The following is a 20,655-nucleotide window of genomic DNA, read 5'->3' on the forward strand; positions in this document are numbered from 1 at the left end:
TCTATGACAAGACGTCACTCACCTTCCCAGTTAAGGAAGGAAAGAAGAGAAGCAATTATGGTGGAACAGAAGAAAGAAGGAAGGTGTTAGTATGGTGATATAGAAGAAATTACAGTTCGATAGGATAAAAAAATGCAGAGCTAGTACAAGAGGGAGAGGTGTTAATGGGCTGCCCAGTGTAGCTTGGGAAGATGAGTCCTCCTTGGAGGAAGAGGAGGACAACTCATCCCCAGGCCCCACCTTGGCAGACCCTTCGTATGTGGCCTTCTTGAAGGGACCTTGAGCCAGCACCAATACTGCCCCTTGAGCCAGCAGAGTCATAGAATCATAGAGTTGGAAGGTACCTCCAGGGTCATCTAGTCCAACCCCCTGCACAAAGCAGGAGATTCACAAATACCTCCCCCTCCACACCCACAGTGACTGCTGTTCCACACCCAGATGACAAAAAACCTCCAGGACTCTTGACCATACCAGCCTGGAAAAAAATTGCTTCCTGACCCCAAAGTGGCAATCAGCATTTCCCTGGGCATGTAAGAACGGGCCACAAGAACAAAGCACTGAGGCAACCCTTCCTGCCCTCCCTCTCACGATCTGCCTAAGTTCACAGAATCCGCATTGCTGTCAGATGGCCATCTAGCCTCTGTTTGAAAACCTCCAAAGGAGAGCCCACCACCTCCTGAGGAGCCTGTTCCACTGAGGAGCCGCTCTAAGTCCTCAAGCCTGGAGGTCCTAGCATGGGTCCACCCATTGACAGACCCGCCACATTCCCATGAAACACCCCAGGAGCAGAGGAGGTAAAGTGCAAGAGCTAAAGTGTTGACCAGGCACAGGAGTGTGTGTCTAGCAGTCCATGGCCTTCCCTCTGCTAAGGAAATGCTAGAAGAGACTGTGTCACCACAGGATCTGGGCTCTAGTACTCCTCATGAGTAGAGGAGCGGACTCAGCTTGTGGGGAAGAGCCTAATGTGGGAACCGTGGGCACCTTTAGGGAAACTCCCTACATAAGGCTGCAAAGCAGCTGTAGCCAGAATGGGATCAATTTGTCTGCAGTCTTCCTGGCTATACCACCAGTTGCCAGACCGGTTTGGTAGCAATTCTTGTTATCTGCCTTTTGGAATATGTAACCTGACCTTAGGCTGTATTCTGACTTTGCTTTTGATTGTGTTATTGCACTCTGGCCTGTGGCTTTTGGACTGTGACCTGAGAACCTCTGAAGTCAGACCCTGTGGTTATTGGGACTTGCCTCCTGAACCCCCACTTACCTTTGGGATTTTTTCTGTATGAAAGCTAGAGATCTATAAATTGGGGGATATAGAACTTCTTACCTCCTGCACATCAAATTTCAGAATCTCCTTCATGTAAGTAGGCAACAAGGTAAGGAGAGTGTAGAAAGTCCAGTTATAAGAAAAGTGTGCTACAACAATAGCCCAAAGTGGAAGGGATGTCAACATGGCAGCCCAGGGTACCGACTTCCGCGTAGAAAGCTAGAAAGAGAATGGATGAAACCAACACAGATAATCTAAAAACCTTTACATCTAATTTAAAAACAAACACCAGAACATTTTTTTTCAGCCTGAACTACTGGGACCAGCACAGGTCTAATTGCAGTTGTCCCTTAACCATGGTTAAAAGGATCATGAACTTCATCTAAGCCTTCCCCCTTTCATGCACATTTTCCACAAACCATGGCTTGTCATTACCTGTGCACCAACTTCAATATGGAAAAACTTTCTCTGGGCATTGCTTTTTAATGATTTGACCCCACCTCCAAAGCAGCCTGTTGGTTTTTTTACATTTCATAAAAGGCTAATGAGATTAAAAATTGTCAGTTCTCCCCAGACTTTCTCTTGAGACATTACAGTAGGTATACAGGACCTAGTATTTTAATAGCAATAAATAAAAGCCTTACCAAAACTACACACCTGATCAGAAAGAGTAGAAAGAATGTATTCCTTTTCTGCAAGGGAAATTCTCTTGTGCGTTTCTGGTGTATCACCAACCATACAAATCCAGAAGAGGAACCATATCACACCTAGGGAACCTTACCATAAAGAAAACAGAACACTTCTTATTAAGCTGAAGGATATAAGTATTACATGTAGCAAAAGCAAATATCCAGACTATACAAGGCAAACTCTACACAGCCATATAAAAAACAACAGATTCAATGGAAAACTCATTCCAATCTACCGTTTCTAGTGTTTTCTCAAAAGCACTTCAACAAAAACCCATGCACAAATTGTTATTTCAGATCGCACTCAAAGCAAGTTCCACTAAAACAGACCAAATATTAACCTGGAATATAAACTTCTACATTTGTCATCTTATGTCATGCTGAAGAAGATATAGAAGAGAGTCAATAGATACTAACACAAAACAGAATTAATCAGAGATGTGTTCATAAAATCACCCTATTAAGGAACAGGATTGGGGTTTGGGGGCTTCTTTACAGACTATGGAATTGTCTTACTGGCAAGTATGTAGATTATATTTCTTGACAAATCACATGCCTATTTCCTTTGGTAGATCAACATCAAAAAAAATTTTTTTCAGGGTTTGGCTTTTTATTTTTTTCCAGAAAATTGCATTGATTTTCAGAAAATAAGCAATAAAATAGTAATAAACAGGTAACTTCAACTATGTGTAAGGTACAAAACCACAAACCTTATAAGACACAGGTCGGTACAAAAACTGCAGTATATCTCCCTAATCATTCTGAAAAGGTTATTAACATGAGGTTTGTATCTTCCTTGCCCTTACAAGTCAATATTCAATATAACCACTTGACTGCTTTATAAAAAGACTCTAATATTAGTGAATGTGCCATTTTCACCCACCATTTTATCCATATCCATTTTTTCCAGAAATGGGTACCATTTGTCTAGTGGGTTAAGTAATTCACAGTCCCTACGATTTTTATCAAAATAGACTGAACTCTTTTCTAGCATAAAATACTCCCATACTTCGTTTAACCATTGACTAATCGTTGGAGGTTTGCTATCTTTCCACTTTTGTGCAATACCTGATTTAGCTGCTGTTATCAAAATATTAATTAATTCTCTTCTTACTGCAGGTGGTTTCTCTTTTGGCCAAAAGTTCAAAAGCAACAGTACCGGATCTAGAGGTGAGTTATATCCTGTTAAGATATAAATTTGATTTACAATATCTTCCCAATAGTTCTTTATATATGTACATTCCCACCAGCTGTGATAAAATGTATGTTGCTGACCATAGTGCTTCCAACACAATGGAGAGGCCTCGGGGACTATATGGGTTAACCTGGCTGGTGTTAGATACCACCCATACTGTTTCCCATTGTCCTTCTGTGAGGATTTGTTTTAAATCCCTGTGCCATGTTTGTTGATAACTTAACAGCATAGCAGATCCTTGCCCCAGTATCATTTGATATATTTTCGATATAAGGCCCTTTTTTGGTATTGTCAAAAAGACGACGCTCGAAAAGAAACATTGGTTTCTTGATGTTGCATCGTAATGTTGGGGTTTCGAATAAATGTTAAAGCTGGAGATATTTGTACCATGGCAAATACGTTTTGAATTTTCTTTCTAAGTCAATCTTCTGTGCCAGTCTTCCCTGTTGCACCACATCAATTATTTGGGTGATTCCAGCGGACCTCCAGTTTTGAAAGGAATTGGTGTCTTTTGCTGGTAGAAACCAATTTTGACCAGTGAACGTGCTTAAAGTAGACCTCCTTGAAGTTAAACGCAGTCTGTTAGCAAACCGTATCTTAAGCATCGTCTTCATATAGGGATTGTCAAAGACTTTGTATGTATTACTAATTTTGTCCTGCCACAGAATTTCCTTGAATGAGTGAGGTTCGAGTGCTTGTGCTTCCATGTATTTCCAGTCTAGCTTATCTGTACTGTGATATTGCCTAACCATATTTGCTAATATTGTTGCAGTGTAGTAAAGATATAGATCAGGAACTGCCAACCCCCCTTTGCGTAGAGGCCTACACATTACTCCAAAGCTGATGCGAGGGGTTTTATATTATCAAATAAAGGTGTTAATATTACATTGCCATTTAAGTAGTAAGCTGTGTGGAAGGGATATCGGGATCGCTCTAAAACAATATAAATATTTAGGAAAAATAAAAAACTTGATTATATTGATTCTGTTGAACCATGACAAAAATCTGCCATCCCATTTTCTCAGCAATGTTTTTACTTCCCTATCTGTTTCCATGTGGTTGTATTTTATTAAGTCAGATAAATCTTTTGGAATTTTAACTCCCAAGTACTGCCAATATGTCTTTATCCACTGAAAAGAGAAATGCTTTTTGATATCTTGAGATACTTCAGGTGACAGGTTTATTGGATATAATATTGATTTGGAGGGGTTGACCCGCAGCCCCAACGCTTTTGCAAATGCCTGCAAAGTACTTTGTATCTCTCGTAGTGAAGACTCTGATCTGGAGACATACATTACTAAGTCATCGGCGAATAGGCTTACTTTGTATTCCTTATCCTTAATTTTGATTCCCCTGATTTTAGGATTAGAGCGTACTTTGTGAGAGGTTCTATTGCTAAAACAAATAATATAAATAACAGTGGGCAGCCCTGTCTGGTTCCACGCTTCAGCTTAATCTCATTTGAGGATGCGTTGATTAGAAGTGTGGCAGCAGGCTTGGAGTTGACTGTCTGTATTATTCTTTGACAGGCTTCACCAAAATGCATATGTTGCAATAAAGTTTTTAAATATTGAAACGCCACAGTGTCAAAGGCCTTTTCAACATCGAGTGAAATCAAAAGAGTTTTGTGATCTTTATGTTTCTGGCCATGACTAATAATATTGTCCATAATATCTCGAGATGGGATAAACCTGGTTTGATCCATGTGAATGTAATGCCCTTTGATATGATGAAGCCTCGCTGTAATAACTAAGGTAAAAAATTTGTAGTCAGTATTTAATAGAAAAATTGAGCGGTAAGACCTGGGGTCTGTCACATCCTTATCTTTCTTTGGTATCAGTATGATGTTGGCTTGGTGCCAAGTCGCCAATATCAACCCTTTAGTTAAAATTAAATTAAATAGTTAATGCAAGGGTTGGACTAATAGAAGAATACGCTTTGTAGTATTCTGCCAAAAAGCCATCTGGGCCCAGAGCTTTGTTGTTTTTCATGTGCTTAATGGCTTTCAAAATCTCTTCTGGCTTGATAGGCGCATCTAGAAAGGTTCAATGCTCCTCTGAAATGCTTGGTAATCCTAATATAATGGTCAGATAGTTGCTAATATTAGGTTGGGTTGGCTTTGTGGATGTGTATAAGGCTGAATAAAAAGCTTCCATTGCTTGAATTATGCCCGGCGTACGAGATTGTAAAGTTCCTTGCTGATCCCGGAGGTTCTTGATATACCTTTCATTCCGTTGTTTTTTAGTTTCCATGAGAGGGTGTGAAGCATTTTTGGCCCTCTCGTATTACTTAAGTGTTTAAAGTTGTAGTTTCTTTTGTGAATTTCTGTCACATCAATAGCTTCCAGTTGCTTACGCAATTGTATCAGTCTTTTGTAGATTTTAGGACTGCACGTGTTTTTGTGTTGTATTTCTAGAGAGCGTATATTTTGAATTAATTCTAATTTCTTTCTGTTTTTTTCTTTTCTATAGTGTGCAAGCAGAGAGATACATGTTCCACGTAGCGTTGCCTTCAACACATCCCATACTGTTTCGATTGGCACCCCGCAGTATAGGTTGATACGGAAGAACTCCTGAAGTTCGCTATTGAGCTTACCAGCTAAACTCCTGGACCTAGGCCTTAGCTGTGCCTTGTTGAAGGTCTATTTAGCCGCAATTTCGGCTAATCAGCCACCAATTGATGGTCACTCTGTTTTCTCCCACGCTCAGACCAAGAAGTTTCTTAAGGGCCTGAAGTCTAGCTGCCCGATTATTCTTGGTCTGTTTGGAAAACTTGGAACAATGGGCGCAAGGGTCTACTTGGTGCGTTTCCCCCAGGCACAAAAGGCAAAGGGAATGTCCATCTGGGGGGCCGATCTTACTGCCACACTTCCAGCACCGTTTAAAGAAACCCCACCGAGCAGCCATAGGCCGGAGGAAGGGGAGTAAAAAACAAAGTCCAAAGAATAAGTATCTAACTGAAATACTTTCCTAACTAACTAAACCCGAAGAAAACGAGGCCTAAAGGCCAAAAAGAAATAATTTTACCGACCGAGGTGAAGAGGGTCCTACCAGCGCGGCGGTCAGAAGAGAACTGGCGGGATCGTCGTGCCCCTCCCTTGGTCATGCGCAGTGGAACCCGGCACGTGACCGGGTAGCGGGCGCGAAAATCCCTTTTGCTTTCCATTATACTGATTGGGGTCGGCGCAGGCGCACTATATCCCAGAGGTGTGATGCACAGAGACCACGAAGAAGATCATTACAAGAGCCTGCTGGATCAGATCAGTGGTCCCCTTAGACCAGCATATTGTTTAACACAGTGGCCAATCAGTTGCTCCAGAGGCCAAACAAATGGGACATAGAGGCTGAGACCCTCCCCGATGCTATATTTCAATATTGGTATTCAGAGGTTTACCGCTTCTATAGATAGAGGTTCCCTTTGCTCACCCTTGCTGGTAGCCATGGCTGGACCTCTTGTTACCAGAGACCCCTTTCCTGGATGAGTACTGTCTGTTCCAACTCCATCTTTCCTAAAATTGCTTTGGCAGCCAATTTAGGAGCTAGCAATGCCATGCTTTGGAGAAGGTGAGGTCAAAGTTCTCTTCAGGCTGTGCAAATGAGTGACAATAACCCAAAAACAGTTTCACAGAAGCAGAGTACAAAGAACAGGAAAACCCAACATGTCAGTGAAAACGACCCTATAAGAAACTCAAACAAAGATCCATATGTAGTAAGGAAAATAAACTTGCTTGCAGAAAAGGTCAGAAGGCTTCTATATTCCAAAGTCCAATTTATTGAAGAGGTTTCCGGATATTAATTCTTTTTGAATAAGTCTTCATTAGAATATTTTCTTAAGCCTCACAAAATAAAGTGAAATAAACCTCACTCAGTATGGAAAATATACCGTACAAATATGTAATGCACTTTTTTGGACATTTAAACATTTGTAATTTAGAAGCCTTGTGAACTTGTCTGCAAGCAAGTTTATTTTCCTTACAACATACGGATCTTCTTTTGAGTTTCTTATAGGGTCGTTTTCACAGACGTATTGGGTTTTCCTGTTCTTTGTGCAAATGAGTGGCCAAAAAGGGTGGGATACTGATTCACTGATGGGAGATCTGCATGCCTAACTCACTGCTCTGGTGCAAAGGCAAGCACCTTCCTAGATCTCTCAATATAATTCCACCAGCTAGGGCAAGTCTTCCTGAGTACAAAACCTAATTACTATCGAGCAACCAGATTATCTTGATAACTTTTACCAACCTTGTCTGAATGTCTCTTCCCGATCTGACTCAGGCACAGGTACAACCTCCACCCTGCCAGCCCTTTTGTCCACTCTTTTATTATCTTTTGGGAAGCCTCCCCCCCCCCAATTCAATCAAAATAAGGAAACCCACAGATTCTCATCCTGGACTCAACCTGAATTCCCAGATTTTACAATTACTTCTTTGATATTCTTTTGTATGGGTCCCTGTAACTATCATTGTTCTGCCAGTCAAACTGTGCAGTCTCACCCATCCACTGGCTCAGAGATTGCCAGCTCTGCTTTTCTTTCTTGGGGAGCATAGGAGATTTTATTGCCACACAACAGCATCTCTCTTCTACCTTGAATCTCTGGATTATCTACACAGACAACGTACTCTACCTTGCTCAGTACACTGAGGATAGGTAAATTCCTTCTCCGTTCACTTCCTTTCTCCTAAAAGCTCTCCTGTCCTCTTCTTTAACTGACCCCCTTTCTCCTTGTGGCCATTCCCTGGTGCAGAATTCCCACTCAGCCACAGGCTTGGCTCTTTTATTTTCTCTCCTCTCATGCAACTCTTTGTGTACATGTCCTTCTGAACAAAACAATTTACACTGTTCTTTTCCATCCCTGTACCCCTGTGCTCCCCTAAATAAACTCTAAGCCTTGCTTTGGAAAAGATCTCATTGTTTCATGGTTCTTGTTGTTGTTCAGTCGCACAGTCGAGTCCGACTCTTCGCAACCCCATGGACCAGCTCCCACCAGGCCCTCCTGTCTTCCGCTGTCCTCTGAAGTTGGCTCAATTTCATGTTCGTTGCATCAATGACACTGTCTAACCATCTCATCCTTTGCCGTCCCCGTCTTCTTTGACCTTCAATCTTTCCCAGCATCAGGTTTCATGGTTACTGGTAGCCAATTAGAGGCACTTTGAGCTTTGCTTGCCAACTATCCAGGTTAAGATCCCTAAATCACTTAATTAATGAGCATGTCAGTTTCCCAAGCTAGCCAGCCTGTGAAAGTGAGAAGAAGTTTCCTCAAATACTGAGCTTAATTCCTCCAAATTGGTTCTGGTTCTTCTAGGCAAGTGTTACAAACCCAAGTCAATATACATGAAAGAGAGCACATGTAGTAACACGCTCCTTCACGAATCTGTCTAATCCCCTTTTAAACTATCTATGCTCATGGTCATCAGTATCTCAATTAGCAAAAATTTGTTTATTTATTCATCAATTAAAGAAGTATTTCCTTTTACCTGTCCTGAACCTATTTCCCAACAATTGCATTGGGTACCCCTAAGTTCTAGTACAGGGGTCCCCAAACTTTTTTGAGACCATGGGCACAGGGGGGCACAGGCACAAAATGGCTGCTGCAGGAGGCAGAGCCAGCCACAAAATGGCTGACACAGCTTACCGTCAATCAGTGTGAAGATTAAGGTTGCCAACCTCCAGGTGGTGACTGAAGATCTCTTGCTATTACAACTGATCTCCAGGCAATAAAGATCAGTCTACTTGGAGAAAACGGCTGCCTTGGAAGGTGGACTCCATGGCATTATACCCTACTGAGGTCCCTCACCTCCCCAAACCCTGCCCTCCTCAGGCTCCATCCCCAAAATCCCCAGGTATTTCCCAACCCAGAGCTGGCAACCTTAGTGAGGATTCCTGTGCTGTGGTGGCAGCTACACCAAAGCAACATTTTACGAAATCTGTACAGCCAATCTAATCTCCAAAGGCTAACCAGAAGCCTTGCTGGGCAAAAGCCCCACCTGACTCCACTCACTTTCTAAAAACACTCGGTAGACACCAGGAAAAGTGTTGGTGGGCGCTGTGGTGCCCACAAGTGCCACATTGGGGACCCCTGTTCCAGTATCATGGGAGAGGGAGAAAACGCTATCCACTTTCTCCACCCCATACATAAAAGTGTTCTCTCTCTCTCTCATACTTACAATAAGAACACTTACCGAATATGTAGAATACATAAATCCAGTCCATATAAAAGCTGATCACACCAGACAATGGAAGAGAAACAACAGTTCCAAGCTGTGCACCTAAAAATAAAATTTTCTTTTTTGAATATTGCCAAAACATATCCCAGGAATACAGAGAGTGTTATCAAGAATCCTGGTTATGCATGCCAGCTGACTGACTGAACCATGGTTCATGGCAGTGCACACTTAACAAGCAATCATGGGGTTATCAGTGGTGACCAGACTGGTGGCAAGGGACTGGGGAAAGGGAATGTAAATCTCCCCATGTATTCCCAGTTCCTTCGTCTTGCTTAAGGAAGGGCTGGCAAAATCCGTGCTGGCTTGACTTAGATATTTTACTCTGTCTTACCTGCATATGAAATGCTAAGAAGTTTACTGCGTTCCAGCGGAGGAGCCCAAGAGGACCACATGACATGCATGGCAGGAAAGGTGACACCCTGGAAAAAGAGTTTTGTTTAGAGCAAGATTTAGCTTTCATTTTCAGAGTAAACATTTTACTTCAGTGAAGCTTCTCTCTTCAGAACAGCCCAACAGACTCCTGGCTGCATTCAGAAGCAGCTATTTTTCTGAACAAGCATGCATAGCTCATGGGCAATTAAGCTGAACTAATTTCTTGCCAGCCTCAATCCTCTGGCTGAATATTCTTTGTGGAGATGACAATTATACCGAACTTTTTGGTTTCTGCTAAGCAACAGCTACAAAAATATTTTGCATTCATGTGACCCCCCCCCCCCCCCCCCGTTTAGATTTTCAAATGCCTGTGTCAGTCTAAGGCAGTGTGGAGGGAGAGAGATCATTGTATATCAAATGGAGGGGTATAAAGCAAACAAACTTTGAACAAGACACTATAAATACAGCATGGATTTTGAACAAGATACTTGCCCCCATTGTGGGCATTAGTCTTAAGCATCCTATTATCCTCTGGGAGATAGAAGATGCCAAAATTCCGAAGGAGTAGAGAAAACACAAAAAATGTAGAATTGGGTGCAAAATTAAACTTTCTGAGAAACTCGCTTGTATTAAAAAAGGTTTCTATCTTTAAGACTACAAGACAGGCTTGCGATGAATGAGCAATGTTAACTGAAGTACTGCTGCTCAGAAGAATGGCTAGTGTATGTAAAACAGTAAATGTTCTGTGGAAAGAGAAGTTAGGCAAATTTGTACATGGTGCAGAAAGTAGCTCTTTGATGCCAAATTTGAATGGTCTGTGAAAAGAAATTTTTAATGCATGCAGCTATGACAATGCAATAGGCACTTTTCATAACTCTATAATGTTACTAGCTGCTACAGTTCTCTATTTCCTCTACTTATATCCATAGAAACAATTTCAACAGTTTCACCTTTGCACACCACTGGAACAACCCTTTTATCACCTCCTCACATGCCCTAAATATAACACTGCTAACTGATAAAGTGCTTTACAATCCTTACTATGTACAAGGCCAATGAGGGGGGGGGGGGCAGCAGAGCCATTGGGCCTGGGCCTCAAACTCAAAGGGGCCCTGAAATTTAGACCTTGTTAAATCTTCTAGCAATTGAGCTAGGAACCTCAAAAGCTGTATATGGCCCGGGCCTCTCTGGGACATTTGAGAGTAACTGACTACATATCTGACCTCCAAATATGATCGTTCTAACTTTACAGATAAATTAAAATTTTATTGTTCCCCCCCCCCATCACCCTCTGTACACATCTGCCAAAATGTAATCCTATCTTTCTGTCCTCTGAACTACACCAAGAAACTAGATGCTGACTCTAGCAAGGAAATGATTTGGTGGAACCAGTGCTCCAAGTGTATACTGTGAGAGGGTAGCCGGTTGACTAGAAAGCCTGCACAATCTGCTTTTCTAGAATGTCAGTTTTAAGAAGGAACGGATTACCTCTCCCAGGCCTTCCAAAGCTCTCACAGCTATGAGGTATCCAACTCCTAAATCTGCTGCTAGAGGTGTAAACAAGGTAAAAACAGAAGTGCCCAGGACACCAAACCCCATTAGTAGTTTCCCCCCAACTTGACAGGCAAGATATCCACCAGGAATTTGAGTAATGATGTAGCCGTAGAAAAAGGAACCAAGGATCCAGCCTTGAGTATCCGCATTCCAGTTATACTTTTTCCCCTGAGGAAGGAAAAAAAGAGAGAGAAAAGGCTATGTAGCAACGGACAAAAATGGCCCCTTCCCATCCAGTTACCATGCACATTTATTTGGGACACTCAGGGCCTAACTATGTTGAACACTGTTTCTGGGTCTGTCCTGGGAACTATTGAGCAAGCAGAGTTTAGAGTCACAAGGGCCCAGTCCGCACTGGGCTGTGATGGGGGTGGTATACTTAAGCATCCCCTACACCATTTCCTCTGGCCCTCCTCTTGCATTCCCCTTGCAGCGTGTTGGCATAGCCATGCTGAGCCCAGTAAGTGGTGATGACTATTGCCAGCCTAAGGACCAAAGTGGAGAAGGTGCTGCTGTATGAGCAGGTGACTCACAGCAGGGAGGCCTCTGCCAGGTACTGGGGCTGGTGAGGGGACTGTGCAGCACATTGACAAGGGGATTGCAGGCCCAGCTGCCAGCCCAAAGGATGAGGATGTTGGTGCTGTTACAGGTCCATTGATCATCCCGATTCCTCAGAGGGGACCCCCTGGTGGCCCACACCCCCAGCACCCATACCACAGCAGTGAGCAGAAGGGAATGGAGGGCAGTGAGAGGGCAGTCATTCCCACTGTGCTGGCTACCAGGACTGCCAGAGAATGAGGCGAGGAGGCCATGGACACAGGGTAGGGCTGTGGGGCCAGGCATAGCATGGGAAGGTCCCACTGGCCAAAGTGTTGCTCTCCATTGCCCCCAGGTTCCATCACCCTGACCTTCTCCCCTAGTGTTGTGGAGCATCTTTGCACCCTCATCCCTTTGAGATGGGCCATGGAGGCCAAGTCAGTTGTTCTGTGGACCTCAGGCATGTGGTTGTTGAGTGGTTGTGGTCAAGGCATCACAGCAGGTGTTCAGCCGCATGGTCCTTTTGTTCTCCCCATTCCACTTTCCTGGGGGAATCAGCCCCATTGCTTAACAGGGAGCTTACTTCTGGGTGGATCTGCATAGGCCTGTGCCCCATCTCTTTGATCCCATGGCTCTGGTGCCAGGTCCCCCTGGCTGCCACCCTATGGTTGGTTGGTTCCCCCATCTGTCACTGCTGTACAGAGTTGCTCTCCTGTAACAATTTGTGGGTGCCCCAGTGATTTCGTCCCATGTGGTCCCACTACAGGGGCGTTTGCCTGGTCCCTGGCCTGTGCAAATTCTCTTTAGGGAACAGACCAGTGGTGCTGCTGTTGTGTCAGTGGCCAGCCAACTCTGGCTCAGCAGCCCACGAGACTGCACTGTCCAATATTTAACACTGTTAGTATTTTAAAATATTGTTTAATTTAGCTAACATAATGTTCATAAATACAGTCTTTCTTACAGCTTGCAGACATGGCAGAATTTTGCAGAAAGGTGCTAGCTGGAAGTGCTTGAAGAACCTTCTCCTTTCCAGTGTTTCTTTCTTTTTCACGCTGCCCAGCCCAACCCACCCTAGAGAAGTAAAGTAACTGCAATCGGGGCAAAGGCTAGTAACAGCTACAAAGCTTCATGATATGGGAAACAAATGTCTATTTGCTTGTACTTATGTTCATAATTAGAGAACCAGCAATCGGCTCAACTGCAGCAGTCAGGCAGTGACTAAGTATAAAATATAAGTAAAAGGCCATCCATACAGATCAGTGGATGACACACCTGGGGTGATGTCCCAGTCCCTGGCACTGAGTGTCAAGTTGTAAAATAATTATGCAAACAATTGTGTGGTATGATGATAAAGATGTTTAGTCCACAGTCTGTTTGTTTTTGAATGAAGAAGTCTTTCATAAGAGGGTTGCAACTTCAATGTTTAAGATATAACAGGTTGGATCTAAATTAAAGTTTCAGTAATGGAAGGCTCCTTCCTTCCTCCTACTGCAGCCTACTGGTCTCCCTGAAATGCTGCTCTTGGGGGTCAGGGGACCAACAGGAGAGCATGATAGGCAAATCGGAGGTGTACGCATGGGTGTGATGGACTGTCAAGGGTTAATGCCTCACAGGGTCTGAGAACCTTTGAGTGACAGGCTGTTCAAATTGACCTTTGTGGAAAGCCGTCAGTTAAGAAATGACAGTTAGGAACTGGCAGCTGAAGAATTGACAGTTTAGCACAGATTGTTGACTGGGAAGCAGGCAAAGAGGAATGACAGTATCATGGAAGATCCCCATTCAAACCAAAAAAGGGACAGAGCTTCTAGTCTACAGAAGTAATCCCTGCCCAATGAAAAGGGAGATATCTCTTAAAAGAAGAGTGATCCCTCGGTCTGTGTACAGAGAAGGATTTGGGGGATTTGAATGAGTGTCCCAGCCTTCTAAATCTTAAGAGTCAGTGAAACTCAGGCACCTATACTTGAGTGTTTAAGCAAACACTGAAAAGAAAGCCCCTCAAAGTTTCAAAGACCTTGTTGAAAAGCAAAAAACACCTACTCGTTGGCAACAAATTATCTTGAGTTTATGTGATTACAAACTTACCTCAGTTTTAGTTATCTGTTCACCTCATATATCCAGCCTCTGATTCTACATGACCTGTTTCCCCTCCAAGTTAAAGAAAATGTTTTATTTTGAACTTTTAAAAGCCTCTCGTGTGCCATTTCAGAAGCATAAGTTAAGAAGGTGATTTTGTATGTTTTCTTAGTTCCCTTGGCTGGGACAGCATCTAAATATATAATAACATGACTGGCGGCGAAACGGCAGAAGCGAGTGGTGGGAGGGACGCCTCCCATGCCCATAAATCGTTGAGCGAAAGGGGAGGGAGTGGAAGAATAAACAAGAAATTGCCCAGAAGTACTCATCCATCGAGCTATACAGATAAGCGCGTATTCAGAGACTTTAAAATTTATTGCGAAAGCAAACAAACGAGAAAAAGATGGCGGGGAAGAGGGACAGAGACAAAGAGAAACTTTTAAAAGTGAAACTAGAGTCCCCGGAAATAACCAGTGAGACGACGAAGGCGATGACAGAGGTCATGCGCCCTCTGCTGGAACAGCTCAATGTCTTTAAAGAACAGATGTCTGTTGTAACAGCGAATATTACTGCACAACAAAAGCAGCTGCAAGTTGCGACAACAAGCATTACTGCTCAACAAACGCAAATAACGGATTTGATTCAAGTAATGAAGCAGAATGCTGAGAAAGTAAAGGAAATGGCTGAAACAATGCAGATAGTGAGGAAAAAAGTTCAAAAATTGGAAAAGAAAACTGTATCTTTGGAAGATCAGATGCTGCAAGTGCAAATGGATAAAATTAATATGGTCCTGCGCTTCCAAGGGGTGCCAGAGAAAAGAGGAGAGAATCTTAAAGAACTTATGAGTGAGCTACTTGCCCCAGTAGCAGATGTAAAGGTGGACTTGCTACTCAACGACATGGATGTGGCCTACAGGTCATATTCAGGATACATAAAGAAAAATAATCTGCCTGGGGAAATTGTAGTAAGATTCTCGAAGAGGCACGTCAGGGATGCTATCCTGAAAGCAGTTGCTGCAACACCCCTGAAGGTGGGGGAGAATGCTGTCAGAACGCTAAAGGATACTCCATTTGAAGTAAGACAATGCAGAAAGAAATACAAAGAACTTCTGTTTTTCCTCCAAACAAACTCAATTGGATATAAATGGCTGTTTCCAGAAGGAGTAATATTCAAGATCAAGGAGAAGAAGGTCAAGATTGACTCTGTTATTAAAGTTCAAGAGTTTCTAAAGGAGCAGCTGGGAAGGCCAGAGGACGAGAAAAAAGAAGAGGATGATAAGTCCAGTGGAGAGCTGGAAACTGGTTCGTCTGGTGAGGACTCTTTGTCTGAGCAGGGGGCATCAGCCCCGAAAAGTTCTTACAAACTGCAGAAGAGAGAGGAGAAGAAGTAAAGGCTGAAGGACTCTGAATTGTGCCTTTGAGAACTTTGGTTCCAGGGGATGATGGGGGGCACTGTTATTGGGCAATTAAATGTAACTGGGGATGGTTAAAAGGGTTAAAAGATTGACACAGTTCATAAGTACAAAGATGAATCCCTTTTTTCTGTTCTAGTTTTTGTAGTGTTTAAAAAATCAATAAAAAATCCCCTCCGGTGGCTTAAAAAACAACAACAACAACATGACTGGGTGGGACAGCCATAGACAAACAAAAAAGAAGAAAATAGATACAGGGGTTGCTTAGCAAGCAAGAAAAAGAAATAAAGGGAAAATCCTGTGCAGGGGGGAGGGGAGAGGGTGAAATTGCCATAGTGGGAAATCAGCTTATATTGCTTCCCCCATCTGTTAGCCAACCTAGCCGTTCGAAAGCAAGACATTGCAAGTAGATAAATAGGTACCACTTCGGTGGGAAGGTAACAGCGTTCCGTGCGCCTTGGTGTTTAGTCATGCCGGCCACATGACCACGGAAACCTCTTCGGACAGCGCTGGCTCTTCGGCTTTGAAACGGAGATGAGCACCGCAACCCTAGAGTCGGATTCGACTGGCTTTCGAGCAAGGGAGGCCTTTACCTTTACCTATCTGTTAGCTGAAAATGACATTCTGATCAAACCCACAGTTTCTGCATTGTTTGTATTTTATTTTAAATCTGGTTATTGTTTTCAAAAAGAAGCTTTGTTGAAACTTCATCCCCCCCCCCAATCTACCTACCCTGTGGTTTTTAAGAAACTGCACGTGTTGTGAAGAGAGGTGTTGCCGTGCTTTTCTGGAAGGGATGAACACAGCAGCTTGCTCACACATAAATGTGGAGCTCTACAAAGTGAGATTTTACACACACACACACACACACAAATTTTCCCCACTAGATGGAGACCTAAGAGCCAAAAACTATTCTGTCAGGATTATGGTTTGCCAGGATGAGAAATCTCCACACGAAAACAAACCATATAGGTGAGAAGCTGATGAGATGGTTTAAAAAACCCCACAGAACAAAAACTAAAATAAATGTTATGAAGGCTAAAAAGGTTCGTTTTAGCAAACAAAAGAAAGAAACTCCTAACCCCTCAAAGAGTGGAGTGGAGTACTGATTGCTTGCTTGATAAAATAGAGATGTCATTCAATAAACAAGTCTGGGATAGGTAGTATTTCAGTAAGTAAAAAAGGTAAAGGTTCCCTTGCTCGAAAGCCAGTCGAATCCGACTCTAGGGTTGCGGTGCTCATCTCCGTTTCCAAGCCGAAGAGCCAGCGCTGTCCGAAGAGGTTTCCGTGGTCATGTGGCCGGCATGACTAAACACCAAGGCGCACGGAACTGCTGAACTACCAACCTTCCACAGCCTGCAGTTCAGCGTCTTAACCACTTGAACCACCGCAGCTCCATATAGTATTTCAGTAGCTGTTAAAAATAACTGTCATATGAAAGAAAGCTAAAAAATAAAATAACTGTCATATGAAAGAAAGCTAAAAAATATTTGTGTGGTCAGAAGTGCATTTAAAGATCTAATCAATACCTTCACAATAGATTTTAGTTTCTTTAAAAAAAACATGGTTAGTTGCGTTAATGAATGCTGAATAGGAAACACATCAACCTAAGCCCCTTGAGTGAAATCTGAGAACCAGAGAAAACAAAAGGTCCTGTCTGATTTCATGGCTTACCACCCTACCCCCTATCACAAACCTACTTTGTAAAGGAAGCAGCATGCAAATGGCCTCCCTTTCTTGCAGACAAACAAGAGGACACGCAGGACTAAACCAGACATACACTGTGAGGCTCTGTCTTCAGAACTCCTGGAGATTTTTCAAACTCAAATGTAAACTTAATTTTCAGGCATGTGGGGGCCTGGATCAGGGGCATGGCATACAAGGAAGAGGGGTTTTAATCCTCCCCCCAAGCCATTTGCTTGACTTGAAATGGCCCCACTGAACTACAGTTTGCCTCACTGGAGTAAATGTATGGGTATACTTATGAGAAGGAGAAAAAAACCCCTCCTAAATATGGAACTCCCAGTGCACATCTGGCTTGGCCCTCAGAGATGGGTTTCTTTGGAAAAAGCGTATCCTGGGGGTTCTCTCAGCTCCTCTTTGGACACACAATTTTCTGCGCCGCATACTGTTGAAATATAAAACTTTAAAATAGCAACCAATTTAGAAAATAGGTCTGGTAAAATTACCGTAGTGTTACGAGGAGCAACTGGAGTGGAAGAATGGGCCACGCATGTTTGAGAAGTTCTATTTTTGGTCAAGGTTGTATTCGATTCTACCATGTCCACGAGGGCAACACTTAAATTCACACGGAGGGCATACAAGAGAAAGAATCCAAAGAAGGCCCATACTGCTAAACTGTAGCGAGCTGAGCAGCATATGGGTGCTAAAAGAGAAAAAGAAAGGAAATGTTATAGCTAAATAAACAAAAATCCTATTGCTCTGGTTGGTAACCATTTTTAAACAGAGGAAATATTTTGAACTCACCATAGACTCTGTAGGGCAAGCAACATTGAAGTTGCCTGTGGATTCCTGCTACGGTTGCCAACCACCAGGTGGGGGATGGAGATCTGATCTCCAGACTACATAAATCACTTATTATATCTTTTAATAAAACACTGATTCCCTTTCTCCTGTGGAAAATGGCTGCTTTGGAAGGTGGACTGTACATGGCATTATACCCTACTGAGGTCCCTCCTCTCCCTAAACCCCACTGTCCCAGGCTCCACCCTTAAATCTCTAGGTATTTCTGGACCCTAGGCTGACAACCCTAATTCCTGCCTCAGCTGAGCCACTGGTAAAGGAAGTTTTAATTCCTATTCCCCCAATCAACAACAAAGACCTTTGGCAGAGCATATCCTTCAGGCACCTCAGCAGCTCACTACCAGTTTCCTGAGCCTTGTCTATAGGCTGGAAGTGAGCAGCTGAGGTGTATAATAAGGGGGAGTTCTACCAAAGCTTCTCTGGGTTTTTTTGCACTGCAGCATAGGTAATCAGAGCCCCTTTCCCTGGCTATCAGGTTGTGGCAGAATGCTTGAGGTGCTCACAATAATTACTCAAATACAAGACTTAGGTTTTTCCCAGGTATGCCATCCCAAAAAAGAGGGGGCCATCTGAAATTCACATACCAATTACAGTTATATCCAGGGGTCATTTGGGGGGGGGACGCGGGGGGACGCCATCCCCCCGGGTGAGGTGCGGGAGGGCGGGGCCTGGAGCTCCCTGCTGGTGCCCGCTGGAGGTCGCCGCCGGCTGTGGAGAGGACACACTTCCGGTGATGTCAGGGGGTGTGGCATATGCTAATGAGTTATGCTAATGAGTCCCCCTAGCTCTTTTTCTACGAAATGACCCCTGGTTATATCTAAACATAAAAAATAACACTTTTGTGTATATCATTGAGGGGGTTGTCTTACATTCAGGGTCATCTTTTTTTCAAGTAAATATGGTAATAGTAAGTGAACGCAAGTAAGTGGTATTTTGCGTGACCTACAGAAAACCCTTAGAGCAGAGGTCTCCAACATGTAATTTGCTGGCTGTTGCAGAGCAGCGTGTGCATCCTCTAGATGTCCCAGGAAAGGATCACAAAAAGAGCTGCTCTAGACTTTTTTTTTTTAAAGTATTTCATAGGATCCCCCCCCCCCCAATTGCTTAGATGAAAGATTAATTTCTGGTGCTCTTCCTAGTTTGTGTTCTGTTTCCAGGACAGAACAAAACTTTGAAAACGTGCTGGGGGAGGGGGGGGAGTGTAACCGGATATTTTTTCATTACTTGAGTCTCATTAAAGAAAAGGCTGGAGTGCCTTGTTTGAGGGCCACATTTGGCCTATGTGTCTATCTCTACCCTACAGTTTTAGCCATCAAAAATATATATAGATTTATTTATAAATGAAAAGTACAGATTTTTTTATTCAAAACCATATTTAGGAGTAATTTATTTAACAGAAGATTTAGGACTCGTTTTTCAGAATAATACACTCAATGTTACAACAACAAAATAGAACAATCAAAGCAATTTAATCAAACAAAAATCATTAATAGTCAACACTAAGTAATCATGAGTTGGTAAACAGGTACAAAGGATAAGGAGGCAACTCTGCATGGGGCTGAATGTATACACATAGCACCACCATCGATGAACAAATGGACGGTTCTCAAGGCCCTCAAACACAGCAAGGTCCTGAGTCTCATGAGTCACCATAAGTAACTCGGGATGCGGAAATAAGCTGACAGAGAGAACTGGATACCAGCCTAGCATGTGGTGGAACAATCAGCCAACGTCACGGAGTTGGAGGAGTGATCACATGACAGAAAATACTCCTTCCGATATGGGCCACTGCCATAAAAGTCTTTAAAGCTAATAGCACCCTGAATTTGGCCTGAAAGCAAACTGGAAGCCAACCATAGTATGTTCCTTGTAGTTAACTATGGAAATTAATCTAGTTGTCACACTTCTACCTTCACAGGAAAGCTGTTCCCCACAGAATGTATTACAGATAGTCCACCTGAGGAGTTACTAGAATAAGAATCACAGAAGTCAAATCCTTTTGTCCCGGGAAGGGGTGTGATTTGTTTATCAACGACAGTTACTCATACTGTTTGAAGGTTCTAGCAGGGGACCACAGTTATCATATACCCTTGACTGAAGAATGATACACTCCTTCTGTCTGAGATGATTGTCCTCTTCCACTAAGCGTGCAGCTTCAGGAGGAACACACATGAAGAAATGAGGGAGGGAGAGGACATCTGCCTAGCCAGCCAGATCAGCTGAATCAAACCTGGTGATCAATGAGGTGACAGATGTTGTAGCTGAGATCACTCTCACATCCAAGTTGACATATTCTTGGAAACACTTGTACCTGACCATTCGGGGGGGGGGGGCATGACTCCATCTGAGATAAATATTTCTACCACTTCACCAGACTTAAGGCAACCCAATAGGAGTTACTCTGTCTTGGAATTCATTAAAGCCATGATCCTCAGAGTGAAGCATGAACAATCCTTAGTGTGCGTACACTATGACCAAATTTCATTCTGATAAGATTTAAAAATGATTAGATTAAAATGGAGAGATTGCAGTGATCTAACCTAGAAGTCAGGAGTGGCTTGTGCATCACCACTAGCAACCAGGGCTTTTTTTAAAGAAAAAGCCCAGCAGGAACTCATTAGCATAATAGGCCACACCCAACAGCATAATGAGAGGAGGGAGAGCTTGTACCTGAATAAACCTTGGTCCTAAAGGTGCCACTGGATTGTTCTGGATTGCTAGCTATGGGGAGGGGGACGCACAAATCTGCAGAGAGAGAGAGAGAGAGAAAGATAGAAGGAAGGAATAGAGGGA

The 20,655-nt window shown here is 43.1% G+C and overlaps 1 protein-coding gene across 2 annotated transcripts in view; it reads right to left on the reverse strand.

The window, feature by feature from the left end:
* Nucleotides 1–20,655, reverse strand: part of SLC17A5 (solute carrier family 17 (acidic sugar transporter), member 5) — a 53,060-nt gene that overhangs the window by 21,251 nt on the left and 11,154 nt on the right. For both annotated transcript variants that reach the window (XM_015426377.1, XM_015426379.1), the window contains 6 exons: nt 17,508–17,704; nt 11,232–11,465; nt 9,703–9,790; nt 9,327–9,413; nt 1,922–2,040; nt 1,325–1,483 (listed from right to left, as the gene is read on the reverse strand). In XM_015426377.1, coding sequence (XP_015281863.1) covers nt 1,325–1,483; nt 1,922–2,040; nt 9,327–9,413; nt 9,703–9,790; nt 11,232–11,465; nt 17,508–17,704 — 884 coding nt within the window. The remainder of the gene's footprint in view (nt 1–1,324; nt 1,484–1,921; nt 2,041–9,326; nt 9,414–9,702; nt 9,791–11,231; nt 11,466–17,507; nt 17,705–20,655) is intronic.

The sequence above is a fragment of the Gekko japonicus genome, unplaced genomic scaffold (genome assembly GCF_001447785.1).
Source record: "Gekko japonicus isolate JY-2015 unplaced genomic scaffold, Gekko_japonicus_V1.1 scaffold742, whole genome shotgun sequence".
NCBI lineage: Eukaryota > Metazoa > Chordata > Lepidosauria > Squamata > Gekkonidae > Gekko > Gekko japonicus.